The sequence below is a fragment of the Triturus cristatus genome, chromosome 9 (assembly GCF_964204655.1).
Source record: "Triturus cristatus chromosome 9, aTriCri1.1, whole genome shotgun sequence".
Taxonomy (NCBI): domain Eukaryota; kingdom Metazoa; phylum Chordata; class Amphibia; order Caudata; family Salamandridae; genus Triturus; species Triturus cristatus.
Genome location: NC_140592.1, coordinates 271,150,629 through 271,170,707, shown reverse-complemented (window position 1 = coordinate 271,170,707; position 20,079 = coordinate 271,150,629). Strand labels below are relative to the sequence as shown.

At 43.0% G+C, this 20,079-nt stretch overlaps 1 protein-coding gene across 4 annotated transcripts in view; it reads left to right on the top strand.

Moving 5' to 3' along the window:
- Window positions 1-20,079, top strand: part of LOC146797742 (cyclin-dependent kinase 17-like) — a 655,932-nt gene that overhangs the window by 434,554 nt on the left and 201,299 nt on the right. For all 4 annotated transcript variants that reach the window (XM_085624901.1, XM_085624900.1, XM_085624902.1 and 1 more), the window contains one exon: window positions 18,329-18,391. In XM_085624901.1, the coding sequence (XP_085481027.1) occupies window positions 18,329-18,391 (63 nt within the window). The remainder of the gene's footprint in view (window positions 1-18,328; window positions 18,392-20,079) is intronic.

Genomic DNA, 20,079 nt, shown 5'->3' with positions numbered 1-20,079 from the left:
TACAGGGACGTTATTGTTAAACATAGGCGCAGACTTCACATGTATAAAACCAGTGAAATTCAGCAGTTCTAGTTACCTGAGCTAACTATAACCTATGCCCCCACAATGCACTGCTAATGACCTCACATAACTCATGAAATGGTTAGAGACATCACTAATGATGTTTCAAATGACATTACTGATGATGTCATCCACAGAAGCAATCAAACACCATCTCACACAACCTCTCATACACCTACCCACATACCCATACAGCCTCACACACCACTGTTACACCCATACTGGTACTCACACACCCATTTATCCGAAGAGCCACTCACTCACACAGTCACTTACACATCCACTCACTTACCACACCCCTACACACACAGCCACTGACTGAACCCATACTGTAACTCACATAGCTACTCACACACCCACTCACTCATCAATACAGGCATTCGCCCATACAGCCTCTCAACATAGCCACTCACACACCAACCTATAGCATACCCATTAACACATCCATACAAATACTCACAAGTCTACTCACTCACCCATACAGCCACTCAACAGTCACTCTCAATACAGCTACTCCTACACTTACTCAGTTAATCAAACACCTACTCACTCATCCATACAGCCACTTGCTCACCCAGTCACTCACCCATACAGTCACTCACACACCCACTCACCAATACAGCTAAGCACACAGCGACTCACATCCAGTCGTAAATGGATGCACACAGTCACACAGCCACTCACATAATATGTTAGAAATAGTATCACTCATTAGTAGTACACAAAGTATACTAATTTAACTTTTGTAGTATCTTGGTATATATCCTTAACACTCATAAACTTTCAGAAAACACTCACAATCAGTGGATGATGTCATCAGTGATGTCACTGACCATGGCATGAGTGATGTAATATATGAGGTCATAAGCATGTGTATTGTGGGGGCGTAAGTTAAAGTTAGCTCGGGTAACTATAACTGATAAATTTGGCTGGCTTTGTATGAGTGAAATCTGAGCCTAATGATGACATCCCTGTAATCTTTATTTTTTAATTGAGAAAGAAAATACATACATGTGTATATTTATATTTTTATTTTATGGGGGGGGGGAACTGATATATAATAAGCTTGAATCCTTTTTTTTGGTTTTTTTTTTACCTCAAACGCTGGTCAGATATATTTTTTTATTAAAAAATAAAAAGCTATAAAAAATGCCGCCAATGAATTAACCTCGGATGACAATTTAACCTCTTCAATGCCCATGACGAGCTGGTCTCGTCATGGGCCGCGGTTGCGATGTGCCCATGACGAGACCAGCTCGTCATAAACCCCGCCCGCTAATGCAACGGCCGGCACAGGGCGGGGAAAGGGGCGGGCACTGAAGGGGTTAACATTTGTGGTAAATATGAGCAGAGAAAGGGTAGAATTTCTGGATATTTGGATTATAGGTAGTCATGGATGTATCCAAGTGGACCTCTATTCAAAACATACAGCACTCTTCTACATTTCTCAAATTCCCACTCAAATAGTCAGTTAATCCTTAAATAAAGAGAAACAGAACACTAATATCATATTTTGTGAAGAATGATTCTCATTCTAGTGGCACTAACAGTTAACTGAGACATCTCTAGCTCAAGGAAATGAACCTAGCAGTTTGACACCTGAGGTCATAGAGGTTGGGTATCTTAAGGCCTGATTTAGATCTCGGTAAACGGGTTACTCAGCCACAACGGTGATGGATATTCCGTTTGCTGAAATATAAATCCCATTATATCCTATGGGATTTATATTTCTGCGGACAGGATATCCCTCACCATTGTGATAGAGTAACCCATCCGCCGAGATCTAAATCAGGCCTTTAGTCTACCAGAGGTGTGTATGCTCATCCTGAGTATGGCACAAATGTCTCCTACATGTGAATGTTGTGCAGTAAACTTAAAGCGCCATTATTGCCTAAACAAACAGTTGCTCTAATGGCATTGACTTATTAATGTGTGTCGCACTAATTGTGTAGCATCCGAAAATTGGCCACTGACATTATCAGAGTCTCGATATAGATATGCTACTTGCATATGGCTCAGTAGCTCATCTGCAGATCTGCTGGAGCACCGTTGTAGCCACAAACTATTTGTTTGGCGCACATTAACAAGTTACTACTACATACCCTTCCAAACCCTCACCTCCAGATGACCACCTGGGGTTTGGACAACTAGTACACAGAGCAGCACTTTACCATGGCGTCACCATGCACTCAGATGCACCCGAGGAAGACTTCCTTTTAGACACTTTTGAGCAGTCTCAAAAATCAGTTCAAATTTTACCTATGATTAATGAGGTCATAAAACACGCCACAGAAGTTTTTAAGGACCCCGTACGGGCCAGAGTACTTAACCCTCGAATTGAGAAAAAATATAGACCTGCCCCAGAAGATCCTTCTTATATTAAAGGACAGCTTCCTCTGGATTCTTTGGTGGTTTCCAATGCAAGGAAGCGGGCTAACTCCCAAACAACAGGAGATACACCGCCCCCAGACAAAGAATCCAAACTATTAGAAGCCTCGGGCAAAAGAGTAGCAGCACAAGCAGCTAACCGTTGGCGTATTGCCAACACACAAGCCCTATTGGCACGCTATGATAGGGCTCACTATGATCAGTTAGAAGATCTCATACAACACCTACCAGACCAATACAAGACCCAGGCAAATGACCTTATACAAGAGGGAAAGCTCATCTCAAATGCCTTAATTAAATGTGCACTTGACGCTGCAGACACTGCCTCTAGAGCAATCAATACAAGCGTACTTCTTAGATGCCATGCTTGGCTACGTATTTTAGGCTTTAAGCCAGAAGTACAAAGTACCATACTTAGCCAACCATTTAACCAAGAGCAACTGTTTGGACCAGCAGTAGATACTGCACTTGAAAAAATGAAGAAAGACACCGAGACTGCTAAGTCCATGGGAGCATTGCAGTCTCCACAACCACGTGGCTCCTTTCGACGCTCATTCTATAGAGGAGCATCCAAAAATATTGGAGCAGACACCTCCTCCACGTTCAAAACCTCTACACAAACATTCCCCAATAGAGGATATTTTAGAGGAGGATATAGGGGAAACAACACGAAGGGACGAGGTTGAGGCAATACCAACACTCGTACCTCCCCCGCCACTAAACAGTGACGATCCTCCACTCCCCCAGACCATTCCACTCCAGTCGGGGGAAGACTCAAACAGTTCCTACCTGTCTGGAATTCCATTACAACAGACAAGTGGGTAAGACAAATTATCCAGTATGGTTACTGCCTGGAACTCACAAATACCCCCCCACATATACCACCCAAACAGCGTCCCATGTCGCCAGACCATCTTACACTCCTCAAGCAAGAGGTTCTCTCCTTGCTTCAAAAACACGCTATAGAGCCAGTTCCCTTCCAACATCAGGGCACAGGGGTATACTCTCTATACTTCCTAATCCCCAAGAAGGACGAGACGTTAAGACCCATGCTCGACCTCAGACTCCTAAATCGGTACATACACTCAGATCATTTTCATATGATCACTCTTCAACAAGTGCTTCCACTATTACAGAAAGGCGATTTCCTTGCCACACTAGATCTCAAGGATGCCTATTTTCACATTCCCATGCATCCTGCTCACAGGAAATATCTAAGCTTCCTGGTAGATGGGCAACACTATCCGTTTACTGTCCTCCCGTTCGGAGTGACAGCTGCGCCCAGAGTATTCACCAAATGCCTAGCAGTAGTAACAGCGCATCTGAGGAGACCACAAATTCATGTCTTCCCAGATCTCGACGATTGGCTCATAAAAGCCACTTCATTCAACAAATGCGTTCTACACACTCACCAAACTATTCAACTTTTACACAACTTGGGATTCACCATCAACTATCCCAAATCTCAACTACAACCCTCCCACATACATCAATATCTGGGAGCCACCATAAATACCTCCAAGGCCATAGCTTATCCCAGCCCAGCCAGGATAGCCAATATACCAGCTCTCGCCTTAAAATTTCAATCCCAACACTCTCTCCCAGCAAGAGTGTTCATGCAACTCATAGGCATGATGGCGTCATGCATCTTCATTGTGCCTTCTGCACGACTTCAAATGCGTCCCTTGCAAAAATGTCCAGCACGTCAGTGGAACCAGGCTCACGGACAACTTGCGGATCTGGTGTTAGTGGACAGTCGCTCACATCGCTCACTAAAATGGTGGAACACCATAAACCTGTCCAAAGGGCGGCTGTTCTTAGAGCCTCTTCCACAGATAGTGCTGACAACAGACGCATCTCTCACAGGGTGGGGAGCCCATCTCCTAGGACACACCACTCAGGGCAAATGGACCACTCAACAAAAAGTGCTCCATATCAATTACCTGGAACTACTGGCAGTGTTCCTAGCATTGAAGTCATTCCAATTACATCTAAAGAACAGAACTGTCCTCATCCGGACGGACAACATGACAGCCATGTATTACATACAGAAACAAGGAGGCACACATTCTCTCCAACTGTCCCAGCTCGCACAGAACATTTGGAGATGGGCAATTCCCCAGAACATCTACCTGCTAGCTGAACACCTTCCAGGAGTTCACAATCAGATTGCCGATTTGTTGAGTCGACAAACCCAACAAATCCACAAATGGGAATTACACCCACAAGTCCTACTCCCATTCTTCCAAAAATGGGGCCAACCAGACATAGACCTGTTCGCCACACACGAAAACGCAAAATGCCCAACCTTCGCCGCCAGGTTTCCACACCCACAGTCGAAGGGCAATGCGATATGGATGAACTGGTCAGGCAGATTTGCGTACGCTTTTCCGCCTCTCCCACTCATTCTATTCATGGTACGCAAGCTCAGGCAACAGTCTCTCAAGCTCATACTAGTAGCTCCCACATGGGCACGTCAACCCTGGTTCACAACACTACTGGAACTCTCTCTAGTTCCACATCAAAGACTGCGCCTCTCCCCGTCCTTATTAACCCAGAACCATGGAGAAATCAGACACCCCGATCCACATCAACTGAACCTAGCGATCTGGCTCCTGAAGTCCTAGAGTTCGGTTACCTCAACCTACCACCAGACTGCATGAATATCATAAAGGAGGCCAGGCGGCCTACTACTAGAGCCTGCTACGCAGCAAAATGGAAAAGATTTGCCATTTACTGCACTAACAATAATATACGCCCACTGGATGCATCCATCCAGAACATCATTTGCTACTTACTACACTTGCAAAGATGTAATTTAGCGTACTCATCCATACGCCTCCACCTAGCAGCATTAGCAGCCTACTTACAAAATCAACAACACTTGTCACTATTTAAAGTGCCTGCGATCATAGCCTTCATGGAAGGTCTTAAAAGGATTATTCCTCCTAGATTACCACCCTCTCCAGTGTGGAATCTAAATATTGTTCTCACTAGGCTCATGGGTCCCCCATTTGAACCTCTGCATAAATGCGAACTACAATTCCTTACATGGAAAGTGGCTCTCCTTATTGCTATCACATCCCTTCGAAGGGTAAGTGAGATCCAGGCTTTAACCGTACAAGAACCATTCCTACAACTACATCATAACAAAGTGGTTCTTAGAACAAATCCAAAATTCCTGCCAATAGTCATTTCTCCATTCCATCTTAACCAATCAGTCGAGCTACCAGTGTTCTTCCCAAATCCGGACTCGGTAGGTGAAAGAGCTCTTCATACCTTAGATGTTAAAAGAGCCCTGCTGTATTACATTGACAGGACCAAATCTTTCCGCAAAACCAAACAATTGTTTGTTGCTTTCTCTCCACCACATAAAGGCAACCCCATTTCCAAATCAGGGATAGCCAGGTGGATAGTTAAATGTATCCAAATATGTTACCAAAAAGCTAAACGCACTCTAACAGTTCCCCCTAGAGCGCACTCCACACGCAAAATAGGGGCTTCCATGGCATTCTTAGGAAATATTCCCTTAGAAGATATTTGTAAGGCAGCCACATGGTCTACAACACACACCTTCACTAAACATTACTGTGTTGATGTGCAAGCCAAAATCAAGCTTCTGTGGGTCAGGCTGTCCTTAAAACTTTATTCCAAACTGCTGCAACCGATACAGGTGACCACCGCTAGGGGAGACACTGCTGTATAGTCTAAGTGTGTGATCTGCAGCTCATATGCCTCGAACGGAATATGCTACTTACCAGTATGCATCTGTTCTTGGCATGTAGAGCTGCAGAGCCACACACGCCCACCCACCTCCCCGGGACCGGTATCTGTTCCAGCATTGTCTTAATTAGACATTACACATGGACATCCTTTCTTATTCTTACACACTCCATCATTTCCCATCATGGCGAAAAACAATCTGAGGATGGAGTGGATGCCCATGCGCACTGTAGTCCAAGGGAGGAGTCACCTATCTCGTGACCAAAAGACTTCTTCCGAAGACAACAACAACCTGCAAGCATCCGAGCCCAACACCAGATGGCGATCTTATCCTAAGTGTGTGGCTCTGCAGCTCTACATGCCAAGAACAGATGCATACTGGTAAGTAGCATATTCCTTCGGCCCAAAAGTAGATGAGGCCCTGGAAAAGATGAAGAAAGACACTGATACGGCGAAATCTATGGGAGCCTTACAATCGCATCCTCCCAGGCGCTCTTTTCGCCGCTCTTCCTTTCGAAGCACATCCAGAGGCTACTCCTCTGACACCGCTTCCACTTCCTATAAAGCCCCTACCCAATCCACCTTTACAAGGGGTTACCAAAGAGGCGGCTACAGGGGCAACAATAACAAAGGCAGAGGCAAGACAAACACCTCCCGCTCTGCCTCCACCCCTACCCAATGACTTCTCTCCACTCCCCCCAGACCATCCCAGTCCGGTCGGGGGCAAACTCCAAAATTTCCTTCCTGGCAGGACTACTATCACCTCAGACAAATGGGTAATTCAAACAATTCGGTCAGGATACTGCCTCGAACTAACATCTACCCCCCCAAACATTCCACCTAAACAACGCCCCATGTCACAGGAACATTTAACATTACTAAAGCAGGAAGTAATCTCCCTCCTACAAAAGAGTGCGATAGAACCAGTGCCTACCAATCAACAAAATATGGGAGTTTACTCCCTATATTTTCTCATACCAAAAAGGGACGACACTCTAAGGCCCATCCTAGACCTCAGACCCCTAAATCAATATATACACTCAGACCATTTCCACATGGTCACACTCCAGCAAGTACTTCCACTGCTCTCCCAAAACGACTTCTTGGCCACGTTAGACCTCAAAGACGCCTACTTCCACATTCCTGTTCACAACGCTCACAGGAAGTTTCTCAGATTTGTGGTGGACGGCCAACACTACCAATTCAAAGTGCTCCCCTTCGGAGTCACCACAGCACCACAGGTATTTATCAAGTGCCTAGCGGTAGTGGCAGCACACCTGCGACGGCAACACATTCATGTTTTCCCATACCTAGACGACTGGCTCATAAAAGCCAGCTCATACAACCAATGTGCGCAACACACCCAAGCCACTATCCAATTACTTCACGACCTGGGCTTCACAATAAATAACATGAAGTCCCATCTGCAACCATCCCACGTAAAGCTATACCTCGGTGCCACCATAGACACCGCAAAAGCGCTAGCCTACCCCAGTCCGGCCAGGATAGCAAGCATTCACGCTCTCTGTGGCAAATTTCAGCCAGAACACTCTCTTCCAGCTTGAGTGTTCATGCAACTAATAGGAATGATGGCCTCTTGCATATTCATAGTACCCCAGATGCGTCCTCTCCAAGAGTGCTTAGCTCGCCAATGGAACCAGGCCCAGGGTCTATTGACAGATCTGGTGTTGGTACACGGTCGGGCCCATCGCTCTCTGCAGTGGTGGACCACCATACAAACCTTTCCAAAGGGCGACCGTTCCTGGACCAGGTTCCTCAGATAGTACTGACAGCAGACGCATCACACGATGCAGGGAAGGTGGACACCTCAACACAAGTTACTCCACATCAACTAACAGGAGTTACTAGCCATATTCTTAGCACTAAAAGCCTTTCAAACTCATGTCTCAGGAAGGCCGTCTTAGTCCGCACCGACAACATGACAGCCATGTACTATATACAGAAACAAGGCGGCACACACTCTCCACAGCTCTCTCATCTAGCACAGAGCATATGGAGATGGGCCATACCCCAAAAAATCTTTCTCCTAGCCCAACATGTCCCAGGAGTACAAAACACTATGGCAGATCTGCTGAGCAGACAAACACAACAAATTCACGAGGGAGAACTCCATCCACAAGTTCTTCACCCGTACTTTCAAATGTGGGGGCATCCACAGATAGACCTCTTCGCCACCCACAAAACACCAAATGCCCAAGCTTCGCTGCCAGATATCCACACCCATTGCCCAAAGGCAATGCGATATGGATGAATTGGTCAGGCAAATTTGCGTACGCTTTTCCGCCTCTCCCACTCATTCCATTAGTGGTGCGCAAACTACAACAGCACTCCCTCACTCTCATACTAGTAGCTCCAACTTGGGCCAGACAACCGTGGTACACCACACTGCTGGAACTATCTGTAGTACCGCACCAAAAGCTACACCTCTCTCCACGCCTCTTAACCCAGAACCATGGAGAGATCAGGCACCTGGACCCAGCTCAGCTCAACTTTGTGATCTGGCTCCTGAAATCCTAGAATTCGGTCATTTAAATCTTCCCCCTGACTGCATGAACGTTATTAGAGAAGCTAGGCGACCCACCACTAGAGCTTGCTATGCAGCCAAGTGGAAACATTTTGTGGTCTATTGTCACAACAATAACTTCAATCCCCTAGATGTGTCCATTCAACACATCATCGGCTATTTACTACACCTACAAAGATGCAATCTAGCCTACACGTCTATTAGACTGCACCTTGCCGCCATAGCAGCTTATCTACAAAACGGGCAACATCTATCACTCTTTAGAGTACCTGCCATAAAAGCCTTCATGGAAGGCCTCAAAAGAATAATTCCCCCCCAGAGTGCCACCCTCACCTGTGTGCAACCTAAACATCGTTCTCACCAGACTAATGGGGCCTCTCTTTGAACCTCTACACAAATGTGAACTTCAATTCCTAACATGGAAAACTGCCTTTCTTGTAGCCATCACTTCCCTCAGAAGGGTCAGTGAGATACAAGCCCTTACCATTCAAGAACCTTTTCTCCAAATGCACCATAACAAGGTCGTTCTCCGTACTAATCCAAAATTCCTCCCTAAAGTCATTTCTCCCTTTCACCTAAACCAATCTGTGGAACTACCAGTTTTCTTCTCGCAACCACAGATCGTTGCATAAAGAGCTCTCCACACATTAGATGTCAAACGAGCCTTGCTCTACTACATCGAGAGAACACAACCCTTTCGTAAGACCAAACAACTGTTTGTGTCTTTCTCACCACCACATAAAGGCAACCTCATCTCCAAATCAGGGATAGCTAGGTGGATTGTCAAATGCATTCAGATATGCTACCACAAAGCAAAACGTTCCCCCTAAAGCCAACTCTACACGTAAGATAGGGGCTTCCATGGCATTTTTAGGGAACATTCCCTTAGATGATATCTGCAGAGCAGCTACATGGTCAACACCACACACTTTCACTAAACACTAATTTGTAGATGTCCAAACTAAGCAACAGGCTAGTGTGGGCCAGGCTGTACTCAAGACATTGTTTCAAACCACTCCAACAGATACTGCTGGTCGCCGCTAAGGATGGGTACTGCTATATAATCTATGCAGAGTGTAATCTGCAGCTCATATGCCTTGAACGGAATATGCTACTTACCAGTATGTATCTGTTCTTGGCATGTAGAGCTGCAGATCTACACACGCCCACCCGCCTCCACGGCTACCTGTATCTGTTCCAGTCTATCTTATTTAGATACAACACACATGGGTTTCTTCACTGTTATTACTACGCTCCATCTTTCCCTGCTGGCAAAAAACAATCTGAGGATGGAGCCGAAGCCCATGCGCAATACCATCCAAAGGAGGAGTCACGGACCTCGTGACTTCCAAAGACTTTCCAAGAGGAAAAACAACTGCAAACATCAGGGCCCAACACCAGGTGGCGATCTATGCACAGTGTGTAGATCTGCAGCTCTACATGCCAAGAACAGATGCATACTGGTAAGTAGCATTTGCCTTCCTGTGCAAATAGGGATTTTAGACATTACTACAGCCTGAACTGCTGAACAGAATTGCACCAAATTTGGCTGAAATGTAACTGTTGATTCAGAAAGCGACCTTTTTGTGAATTGGTGTAAACCCGTTCAGTAGTTTTAGGGCAATTAAAATCTAAATTTTGATATAGGGATGCAAATCCTTTGAGGATCCAATAGTCACCGTGGTGAAATGTGATTGGAAGCCAACACTTGAACCTGGAAACGTTGGCAGTCATCTTGGGACTTGGCTTCAGCTGACTCCCAGAAAAAACATAAAGGGGCAGGGTAGGAATACCCTGGCCCCCAAGCATTGTTCTTGTGGTCCCAGATGGTCCCCTTACAGCAAAAAAGCACTTATTAAAAAAAATTGGTGCGGAATTTTGACAGAGCTGCGAATCTGCTGCAAACATACTAAAACAATTTAAAAATCAAGTGCGGTCTCACACATTGCAGGGTCATAAGTTCTAGTTAGCTGCTGAATTTCTATAGTTTTGTGCGTTTGAAATCTGAGCCTAATTTTAATATCCCTGAACCTTTGTTTTTTTCAGTGAATTTCTAAGGTTTTTTAAATTCTATTTCCTAACTATAACCTTTGTTTTTCTCAGTGGCAACTTAGCTGAACAAGTAGAAGGTTTTTGACTGTGAATCCAAGTAACTATAGTGAGATTTTATTGACGTTAAGTCACACCTACTTAACCACATGCCAGAGTTCACACCGGTGATATTGTAACATCTAGTTTTGTGATGTAAAGTAGTGCATTTTGCGTATAGTTATTGCTCAGTTTGTCACACCATTCAATTTAATTATCCAGAAGACAGTAGTACATTTTTCACCTAATGTAGTCCTTAAATATATGCTGATAAAATACAGTTTTAAATTTAGCCTGCATCATAGTAGAGATTTGGTCAGTATTCATTTGATTGAATAATTTGAATGACAAAGGGAATATTTGGGATTCTACTGAGTTCCTTACTAGATTATCTACATGAAAATAGTGATAGACATTCCATTCAGTTTCTCACTTCTGAATCAATTGGTGGAAAAAAGAATGTAAAGATCATGGTCATTGTGGATTTATGGTTGAAGTCATCATGAGTGTCACTGACTCCACCCATAGTTGACACCCAAATGTAAAACTCATGTTTTTTCTTGGAGGGTAGCATAATCCATCCACTAGATGGAGAAATAATTCACAGCAGTGTGAATCTTGAATGGTCTCAAGCTGCGAAACGGTTGTGACAGTAAAGTAATTGGTTTAATTTAATTGCACTTAATCAAGAATGGTTACCTATGACTGTATTCAGAAAATATTAAGATTGAGTGTATAGCTTCCTATACCCACAAGTTGGAAAAAGCTAGTGCTTATAAAAGTAGTCATTTTTCCAAAGCATTTATTTTGTTGTTAATATACGTCTTGTCATTTAATTAACTTGTTTCCAAGATACATTCTAGTTTTGGGCATTAGAACAGGTCAAAGTAGGTTCTGACATTTTTAACTAGCCATACAGTAGTAGGAGTTGTCTTGTGCTCTGGAACTGAAAATGCCTAATTTGTCTCCTACCGTAATCTGAACATCCTCTCATGACCACGCTATTGGCAGACTCAAGATAGTCAATCAAAGAAGTACGCACTCTGGTGTTCTTAGGAATTGATTAGCAAAAGAATAGTGCGCAACCACTGTGCCATCCTGTTAATTCAGTTAATTCTTGTTACTTTTAGGATTAGTAAAATCAAATATTTGTCGGGTGCCAGATTTGGCACTAGAAAAGTGTTCTGTGGTGTTCTGAAGGACATTGGTTTTCTATACCCTACTGTGCCATAGAATCTAGAGCACTCTGAAATCTTACTTTGTGTTGTATTCCTGCCTCCAACTTTCAAGATGGTGGAATTACCATTTTTGGTTCAAGGATGATTTTGGACCCTGCTAGTTTAGCATCTGTGTTAAGTGACTCACTTATACAACAACGTCTTGAATGACAGACCAATACTAGCACCAAATGGGACATGATTAGTTAGAAGGCCAATAGAGGATGTGAATATCTTCAAACAAACCTTTTCTGACTGTAAATTTCCTACTCGAACTCTTGCATTTTAGGTTTTTACAGCTGGTGCGTTACACAACCAAGTCTTTCATAAAATATATTTGTTACTCCATTCAACTTCATTTATCTAGGCATGCAGAACCAGGGTTAATGCATATTACAAAGGGTTGAGATCAAGTACATCTCCTCTGCATTACAACCTATATATAACTGTGGGTAGAAGAATCAGATTAGGTGTCCCTCCCACAACATTAGTTGGTCTACCTGATCTCACATTGGACATCAGAGATGGGACCAGAAGATTTAATGACCTGGCTCTTTTTTTTGTGGCCCACAGGAGGCTTGCCTCCAAGTATAAAAGTTAGAACATGCCCTCAAAACCTACTTAATACAGCAAGGTTTTCACATGTGACCCTTGTTTAACTGCATTAAATGCCACTGAAATCTCTGAAGTAATACCACAAAACTGTCCGCTCCTAAATTTGTAAATCATCACATGCCTGGAGGCGGCAAACTGGCATCCTAAGTGCAGCAGCCAGTTCAGGAACATGATTAGTCCTTTCACAAGAGGTTGTGTTTAGTAAAGAAAATGTCACTTGTACTGATACTTATGTCTTGATGACCATTCTGACTGATGGTGGATTGTTTTTTTTTGATAAACGAATTTTACTGTTTTGAAAAAGATTACATACAAAACAAAGAGGAAGAAGATCAGCAAGTGCACGGAACACAATGAGTCAGGAACATTCACAGCAGCATGACATCCCACAGTCCCCTGCCCGTTCGGGCATACACCATCACAGATCTTTAGACAAATTGTGGCAATCAGTCCATAGTACCCAACCATTTCCCCCACACCTTACGGTATTTCCTAGGGCATTCTCGTGCGACATCCAGGGTTTTTTCTTGGGTCGCGCACCAGTCCACTCCCCCACGCCATCTCCCCGGGTCGGGTGGTTCGGGGCATTTCCACGCCGCCGCTATATCGTGCTTGGCCACGATCATGGCCGTGTTAAGGAAGATCTTTTCATTCCTGGTCCCATCCAGCCCGTCTGTGATTCCCAGTAAGGAATGACGTGGGTCATGGGGAACCAACCAGCCCAGAACCTCCGTGAGCTCCTCCACAATGGATCCCCAGAATCGCGCCAGGCGAGGGCATGACCAGACCATGTGGAAAAAATCAGCGGGATCACAGCCACACCTAGCACAGGACGCATTTGGGTGCAAGCCCGCGCGATGAAGGCGCGTGGACGTGAGGTAGGCGGCGTGTAGATAGTAGAGCTGGATCAACCTAAGCTTGGCGGATGCTGTGATCGTCTTTGGGGCCATAAGGGCGTCACGCCAATCAGCCTCGTCAAAAGGGCCCACCCACTCCACCCATTGGTCCCGCAGCCTGTCCAACGAAGTGGGAGTATTGTTGATGAGAGTATGGTAAATGCGGGAAATGCCCCCTCTGCCCAAGTCGCCCAACATGGTATGCGCCTCGGGAGGACTGTACTCCGGAAGCCTTGTCTCGTCAGGAAGATGCGAGCGGAGGGCGTGCCGCAGCTGCAAATATTTGTAAAATTGGGATGGGTGAAGGGAATAACTGGTCTGGAGTTCCTGAAATGAATGCGGATGGCCATTGGCCCAGACATCCCCAAGCTGCGAGACCCAGATGAGATCCCACGAGTTAAACCCCCGCAACCCACTAACCTCGCGGAGCCCGGTTCCCTGTCAGAGGGGTGTGCATTGAGTCAGCCTATGTGTCCAGCGAGTGTGGCGTAGGGCCGCCCGCCAGGCCAGCAACATGGAGCGCGTCTCGTCGGGCAACTGAGACGGAATGGTTCCCCCGTACATCATAGATTGAATTTTTGGGAGGCCCAACTCACTCAACTCGAGCAGGTATGCTGGGTCTGCCCAACCCCCATTAAACCAGTCATGGATGACTAGAAGGCGCGCTGCCAAAAAGTAGAGATACAGATGTGTCATCCACATACCCCCATCAAAGGAGGGGATCCGGCAGGTGGTCAGGGCCAAACGTGCTCGCCCCCCACTCCAAAGGAATTTAGTAGCAAGGCTATCCAGCTCCCTGAACCAAGCTCTGGGGAAGCAGAAAGGGGTATTTTGAAGGACGTAGAGGAATCTGGGGAGGATCATCATTTTGAACAGAGCGGCCCTCCCCAGGGGATTCAGGGGAAGGGTCTTGGATTGTTTTTTATTATTCAAGTGGTAACACTATTTCTTAAAACCATCTGAAAAGATCCCTTGAGTTAAGCCTAGAATAAAGTGATCTTAATGCACAAAACCCGGAGCACAAGCTGTTTCATACCTGAGCAAAATTGGTTCATGCCCTGATTATTTCCTATGCGACAGTTCATGGACTGGCATAAACCCAGCAGGACTACGTTCTTTTGTTATCTGATCTATGCTATCCAGCAATGATGCCAACATCCAGGTAGATTATCTATGATTTTCACAGTCCCACCTTCCTATCCCCATGTAATGTAGTATCCCACTGTTAAGCAATTGTTGAGATACTGAGGGATAAATCATGCAAGGTATGCTATGGTGGACAGCTGAGTTGTCTTGGTAATCTTTGTTTGCAACTGTGCCCTCATTATTTGCATACTTGATTAAACATTCTCAGTTCATTCTTAGGGAGACCGCATTTACTCATGATCATAATAACGTCTTTTATTTAAAGCTTCTCTATCCTAATTCATATTCTTTTAAACCTACCTACAACCATTTTACCAGGTAAATGGTCTTCATTTGGTCCAACCCTTACTTATTCAGCTAGCAAAATGTGTGTAATTGAGTCTTAAATTCAGGTGGTAAATGTTGAAGGTTGTGCTTCAGAGAACTACCTTATTCTAGTCCGTCGAAACTGTTACACACACAACTGCAAAACAATGAACAATGTGGAGTAGTTGGTCCATCATGATCTCTGCAAGCGATGTGTAAGCTATACACTTGTTTTATTGATTTTAAAATATCTTTTGGTGGAGTCTATAGAGGTATGAGATGGTTAGAGTTAAGCAACTGGAGTATCCCAAATTCTTTCCTAAATCCCTTGTATCACCTTGTACTCATCTTTACAATGTGATCTGTACTTGGATATGGCCCAAGGCTGTTTAGAAATGTCACATTTTGAGGAAAATAACTAAGAGAGGGCTGAAGCAGGGGGTTGTTTGCATACCTTATTTTCACTCTTAACATGATAGATAGTAGGTGCACCTCCTAAAGTTTACTGTTTTCCACTGAAATTGAATGATTGCCATTTTTTGCAATCTACTGACACCATTTTCTTGTTTTTATGGTTTTCTTACAGCCTTACATACTTATAACGTTCAAAACCATCTACATGTTGATGTTTGAGTCCATGGTAATGGTCTTTCAGCGTAGCATCAGCCCCAAATGCAAATTAATGATTGGTGAACTGTTAATTGTGTGCCAGCCACATAATAACCAGGGTTGTGGAATTTAATAAAATATCTACTTATCCATGGGGAACGTTGCTTCATAAATCTATTTGTCCTGTAACAAAATCCACTTTTCCCTTTGTGCCATGTAGTGCGGCGACAACAAAGTATGGCAGCAATCTCATTATATAAGAGCTCCGATATAGCCTCTGATTATGCCAGGGCTCATACCATAGTAGCGTTTGAATACTTGCAATCCACTTACGTTGTCACATTTCTGCAGATCTACATACTGGAGCTCAAGGTAGTGGTAAGCAATCGTTCCAGGGTTAGAATGCCCTCTTGAGTCTGTGCAAACCTACTAACTTGCATGTTTTAAGGGTTTTCAACAACTCTTCTCTAAATGTTAGCAATTTACTCCTGACAATGGCAGACGTAACCCTTCTTCCATAGTTGGGAAAAAAGTGGTTGGAGGAAAAGTGAACTTGCAAACACTTAGATTTTTGCATGAGTAAATCTACACATGCGTATTTGCTCATGCTAAAATGCAGTTCACAAATATTTTCTAGGAATACTATTTCTTGTACTACATCTGTAAATTCTTGGGAATTCACGAAAGCCGTCTAGCTGCACTTAATACAAGGACATATACCATGGGTGCACTTTTGAGACTTTCTGTAATAATTGGGCCCCTAATTTGGTCTGGCGTTTACTGTGACCTTTTGAGTTTATTAAAATTCTGTCTCTCTCTCTGTATCGTCTAGCTTCACTGTGAGTGACCGCATTCTTCTCTTTCACAAGGAGCATATTGGCACACAAAGTAGTTTTGTTCAGTGCCCGTAACTACTGTTGCAGTGTGTTCTTTTAGAGACCAAAAACAACTTTTGCCAATGTTTGGTGTGATGGTGAGGGCCCGACAGCTCCCACACCAATAAGGTTTTACAAAAACCATGCAAAAACAAGTCACACATTGCCAAAACTAAAAAGCTGCCCACTAATTTCAGACCTACTGGCTTTGTCAATGCTCGTTTAGTTTTGTTTCCCATAATCTTATTGAAACTGGTTACACTGATTTTCCATTGTGAATATTTTTTTTAAATACTAGTATGCATCAACACGTTACTAAATGATGCTGCAAAGAAATGTTACCAAAATTTTACAGTGGTTTAGCAAAATGTTTTTTTCCTGCTTTCATTTTTTTATGAACATTTTATTTTGACAGCAAAGAATCCTCAATCTTGCCTTCAAGCTTCAGCAAATATATGCATCAAATCAGAGAGCAGTATACTTAGCCTCATATTGCTAAAGTTTGAAAACGTGTGTTCACATTTTTATACTGGAACCACTGTCAGGAGTGCAGTCAGAGCTTACAACATTTACTTAGAGCGCTCAACCTAATGATAAAGGCTTTTAATTAATGAACCATAAATACCAGTTTGAACAGCATTAACATATGGACAAAAATATTACCTTAACTGCAGACAGTGCCCTTCCCTGATCCATAATGTGGCACTGCAAACTGGCAGCCAAAGGGTTTGTGCTGCAGGGGTTTGGGCCTACTTGTCCCAAGGACAAAATACACATGAAAACGTGTTGCCCTTGACCCCAAACCATATGTCCTGGGCGTCAGGCTATAGGAATTCCACATCCCTTAATAAATATCTTTGTTTGGAAAAGCAGAGTAGGCAAAATTAGTATTTAACTAACTTAAGAAACAAGTTAAATTTGATAATTTATGTATTGAAGCATTGCTACGATTTAGAAGTTCCTCCGGTTTCTCCAATCATGCCGTAGGTTTCAGCAAAATTGATTCAAAGGCCCCTTTACCGCCAGATTGTATTTCTGTCTAAATTGGCATAGTTGCTTGAGCATGCACAGGCTCCTGTTTTTCAGACTATACCTCTGTTGCTGTAGTCCCCCCCATGTTCAGAGATATGTTTGTAACTGAATTTATTGCACCAGGACTATAATGTTATGGGATACTTTCTGGGAGCTTCTTTGGAATGAATTGTGCCTCTAGTGGAAAACTAAAAGTGCAGTTATGGGCAGCGATAGGAAATTCCCCTGGCCCAATTATGTTAGGGCGACTCTTGTCACGCTTATTATATGGCTTGAGTATCTGTGGTTATCAACCAAATCTATCCAGGTTTTTAAATCAGTGACCATGAAAGTGTTGATAACATATCACATATGCATGACTTAGAAGACTTGGCAATATGGAGATGTGTATATTTCCTTTCCTTTCTCTTATACTTGTATCAGTCATTTGGTAGGCATGCACGACATAGCTGTACTCATTTACTCTTTGCTTCTTCTTTATGAAGCAAAGTCAAACTGGCCTTCCCACACACTTATTAGTCTCAAATGTTACTTTTGCCTATTATACTAAGAAACCTGTGCATGGTTCCTGTTCTGTTCTGTTACAAGATAGAAAGAAATTGTTTAAGTCTGCATTTAAAAATTATCATTGTAGAACATGACTGGCGTCCCACATGCTTGATGTTAAGTAGACAGGAGTTGATCATGTCTAGAAGGGTGATTAAGTTTGTTGACATAGCTTAAAAATTCTTGGTTGCACCTCTTCAAGCTGAATGGTAGACCTTTGTGTTGGCTAATCTGCAGTGAAGACTTTACATAACGCTTAAAAATATTTTTGTTCTTTTAAAGGAAAAGGATTTGAAACAATACATGGATGATTGTGGCAATATTATGAGCATTCAAAATGTCAAGGTAAGATAAACAAATGCATTTGTCTAACAATGGTCTAGAAGCAAACAAATATTTAGCATCTGAAATGTTCAGATTACATTTGTCAATGTTTTTTGGGCTGCTGGCATATTTCAATTGCTGTGATTATTAATGCTAGTAATATTCCATCATCATGGCAAGAACATGGTTCGATTCAAATTTATGAGAAAGGAGAAATAACTGATCAAAACATCCTATCAGCCCAATATTAGCGGTCAACCTTATAAACATTAATTTATAAAGACTATTTCTTTCCTTGACACCACGGAGTTTAGGGTCTCTATGTAATACCTAACACTTACTATTGAAAAGTAGGGCTACTGAACATGAAAGTGATGTCAGAATCAGAATATACTTTATTCGATTTCAAGACATTTTAAAATCATAAAAGTCACAATTAAAACATTCATAAAAATTAACAATCCATTGTGCAAAGTTATCCAAACAGCTTCTCTTTGGAAAAATATTAATCAATTATTATATTGGTCAACCTAAACATTTAGTACAATGAATACGCATTATACATTTTTAAAGAAAAGACCATTACCTAGTAATACTCTTTCTTTTTCTCATTATGCTTTTCAGGAAGCCAATCATGATGGTCACACAAACATTTTCCAGTAATTGCAAATATAAAAAGGCAGAGCGACATTGCCTCCAACCCCCTTGTTTTAAAAATGGCAAAATCCATCTAGTTCTTTCACAAGGGCAGGGACATAAATTTCTGGACCAATCATTGGCAGTGGGAAAACTGACCAAACGGTGGAAACAGTCAAAACCTAAACCTTGTAACGACATATCTGTCGTACCCTCCAATGCACCAGACCAAATAGGGTTGTATACGATTGTATACGATTGGTTACCAATGTCAACTGATGCTGAATCACTGTGCGTCTATCCTTCTCCTGTGCAACTCTTAGAGACTCTAAATGTGTCAAGCAAAGTAGTTTAAAATCTTTCCTTGAAATCAAACTTATGGTTTCTGGGGATATATAAAAATCATAACTATCAATATCCAATATTTTTTTTTCAATATAATTCAACCAATTAACCCTACTAACATGATCCAGTTTCATTGTATCCTTAATAATATCTCTATTCAGTCCTGTACTAGGGGATGTCCAAACTTGATGCCATAATAATAGAGGTTGCATTCTCATCATATCCAAAATATAGGGAATCCCCAATTCACTATGACAGTTAAAAACTGGGGAACCTTGTGGGACCGCTAAAATGAATCTTAAAAATGTATTTTCAACTAATTGAATTGGAGAGACCTCATGGAAGACCCAAATTCCTGCCCCAAACATTGCAATACTCATGCACTTAACATGATAAATTTTGAGGAGAATCTCCGGGGGCCTTTTGCCCATTTTATGTGCAAAATTAATCACTGCCGCTATTGATCTCCTAAAAAGGAGACTCCTGCTCTTAATCGCTGGTCCCCAGGAGCCGGTACGCTCAAATAAAACGCCCAGGTAAGAAAACGTACTGGTTGAGTCTGTCCTATCTTTCCCGACTGACAAACATCTACATTTACTTCTCCCCTTCCCACATGACATTACAAATGTTTTTTTGACATTAAGTTTTAAACCTCTGCTGTCTATAAAGCTAATGTAAGTGGCAAGGGCTCTCTGTAGTCTCAACTGAGTTCTGGCCATAAGCATCGC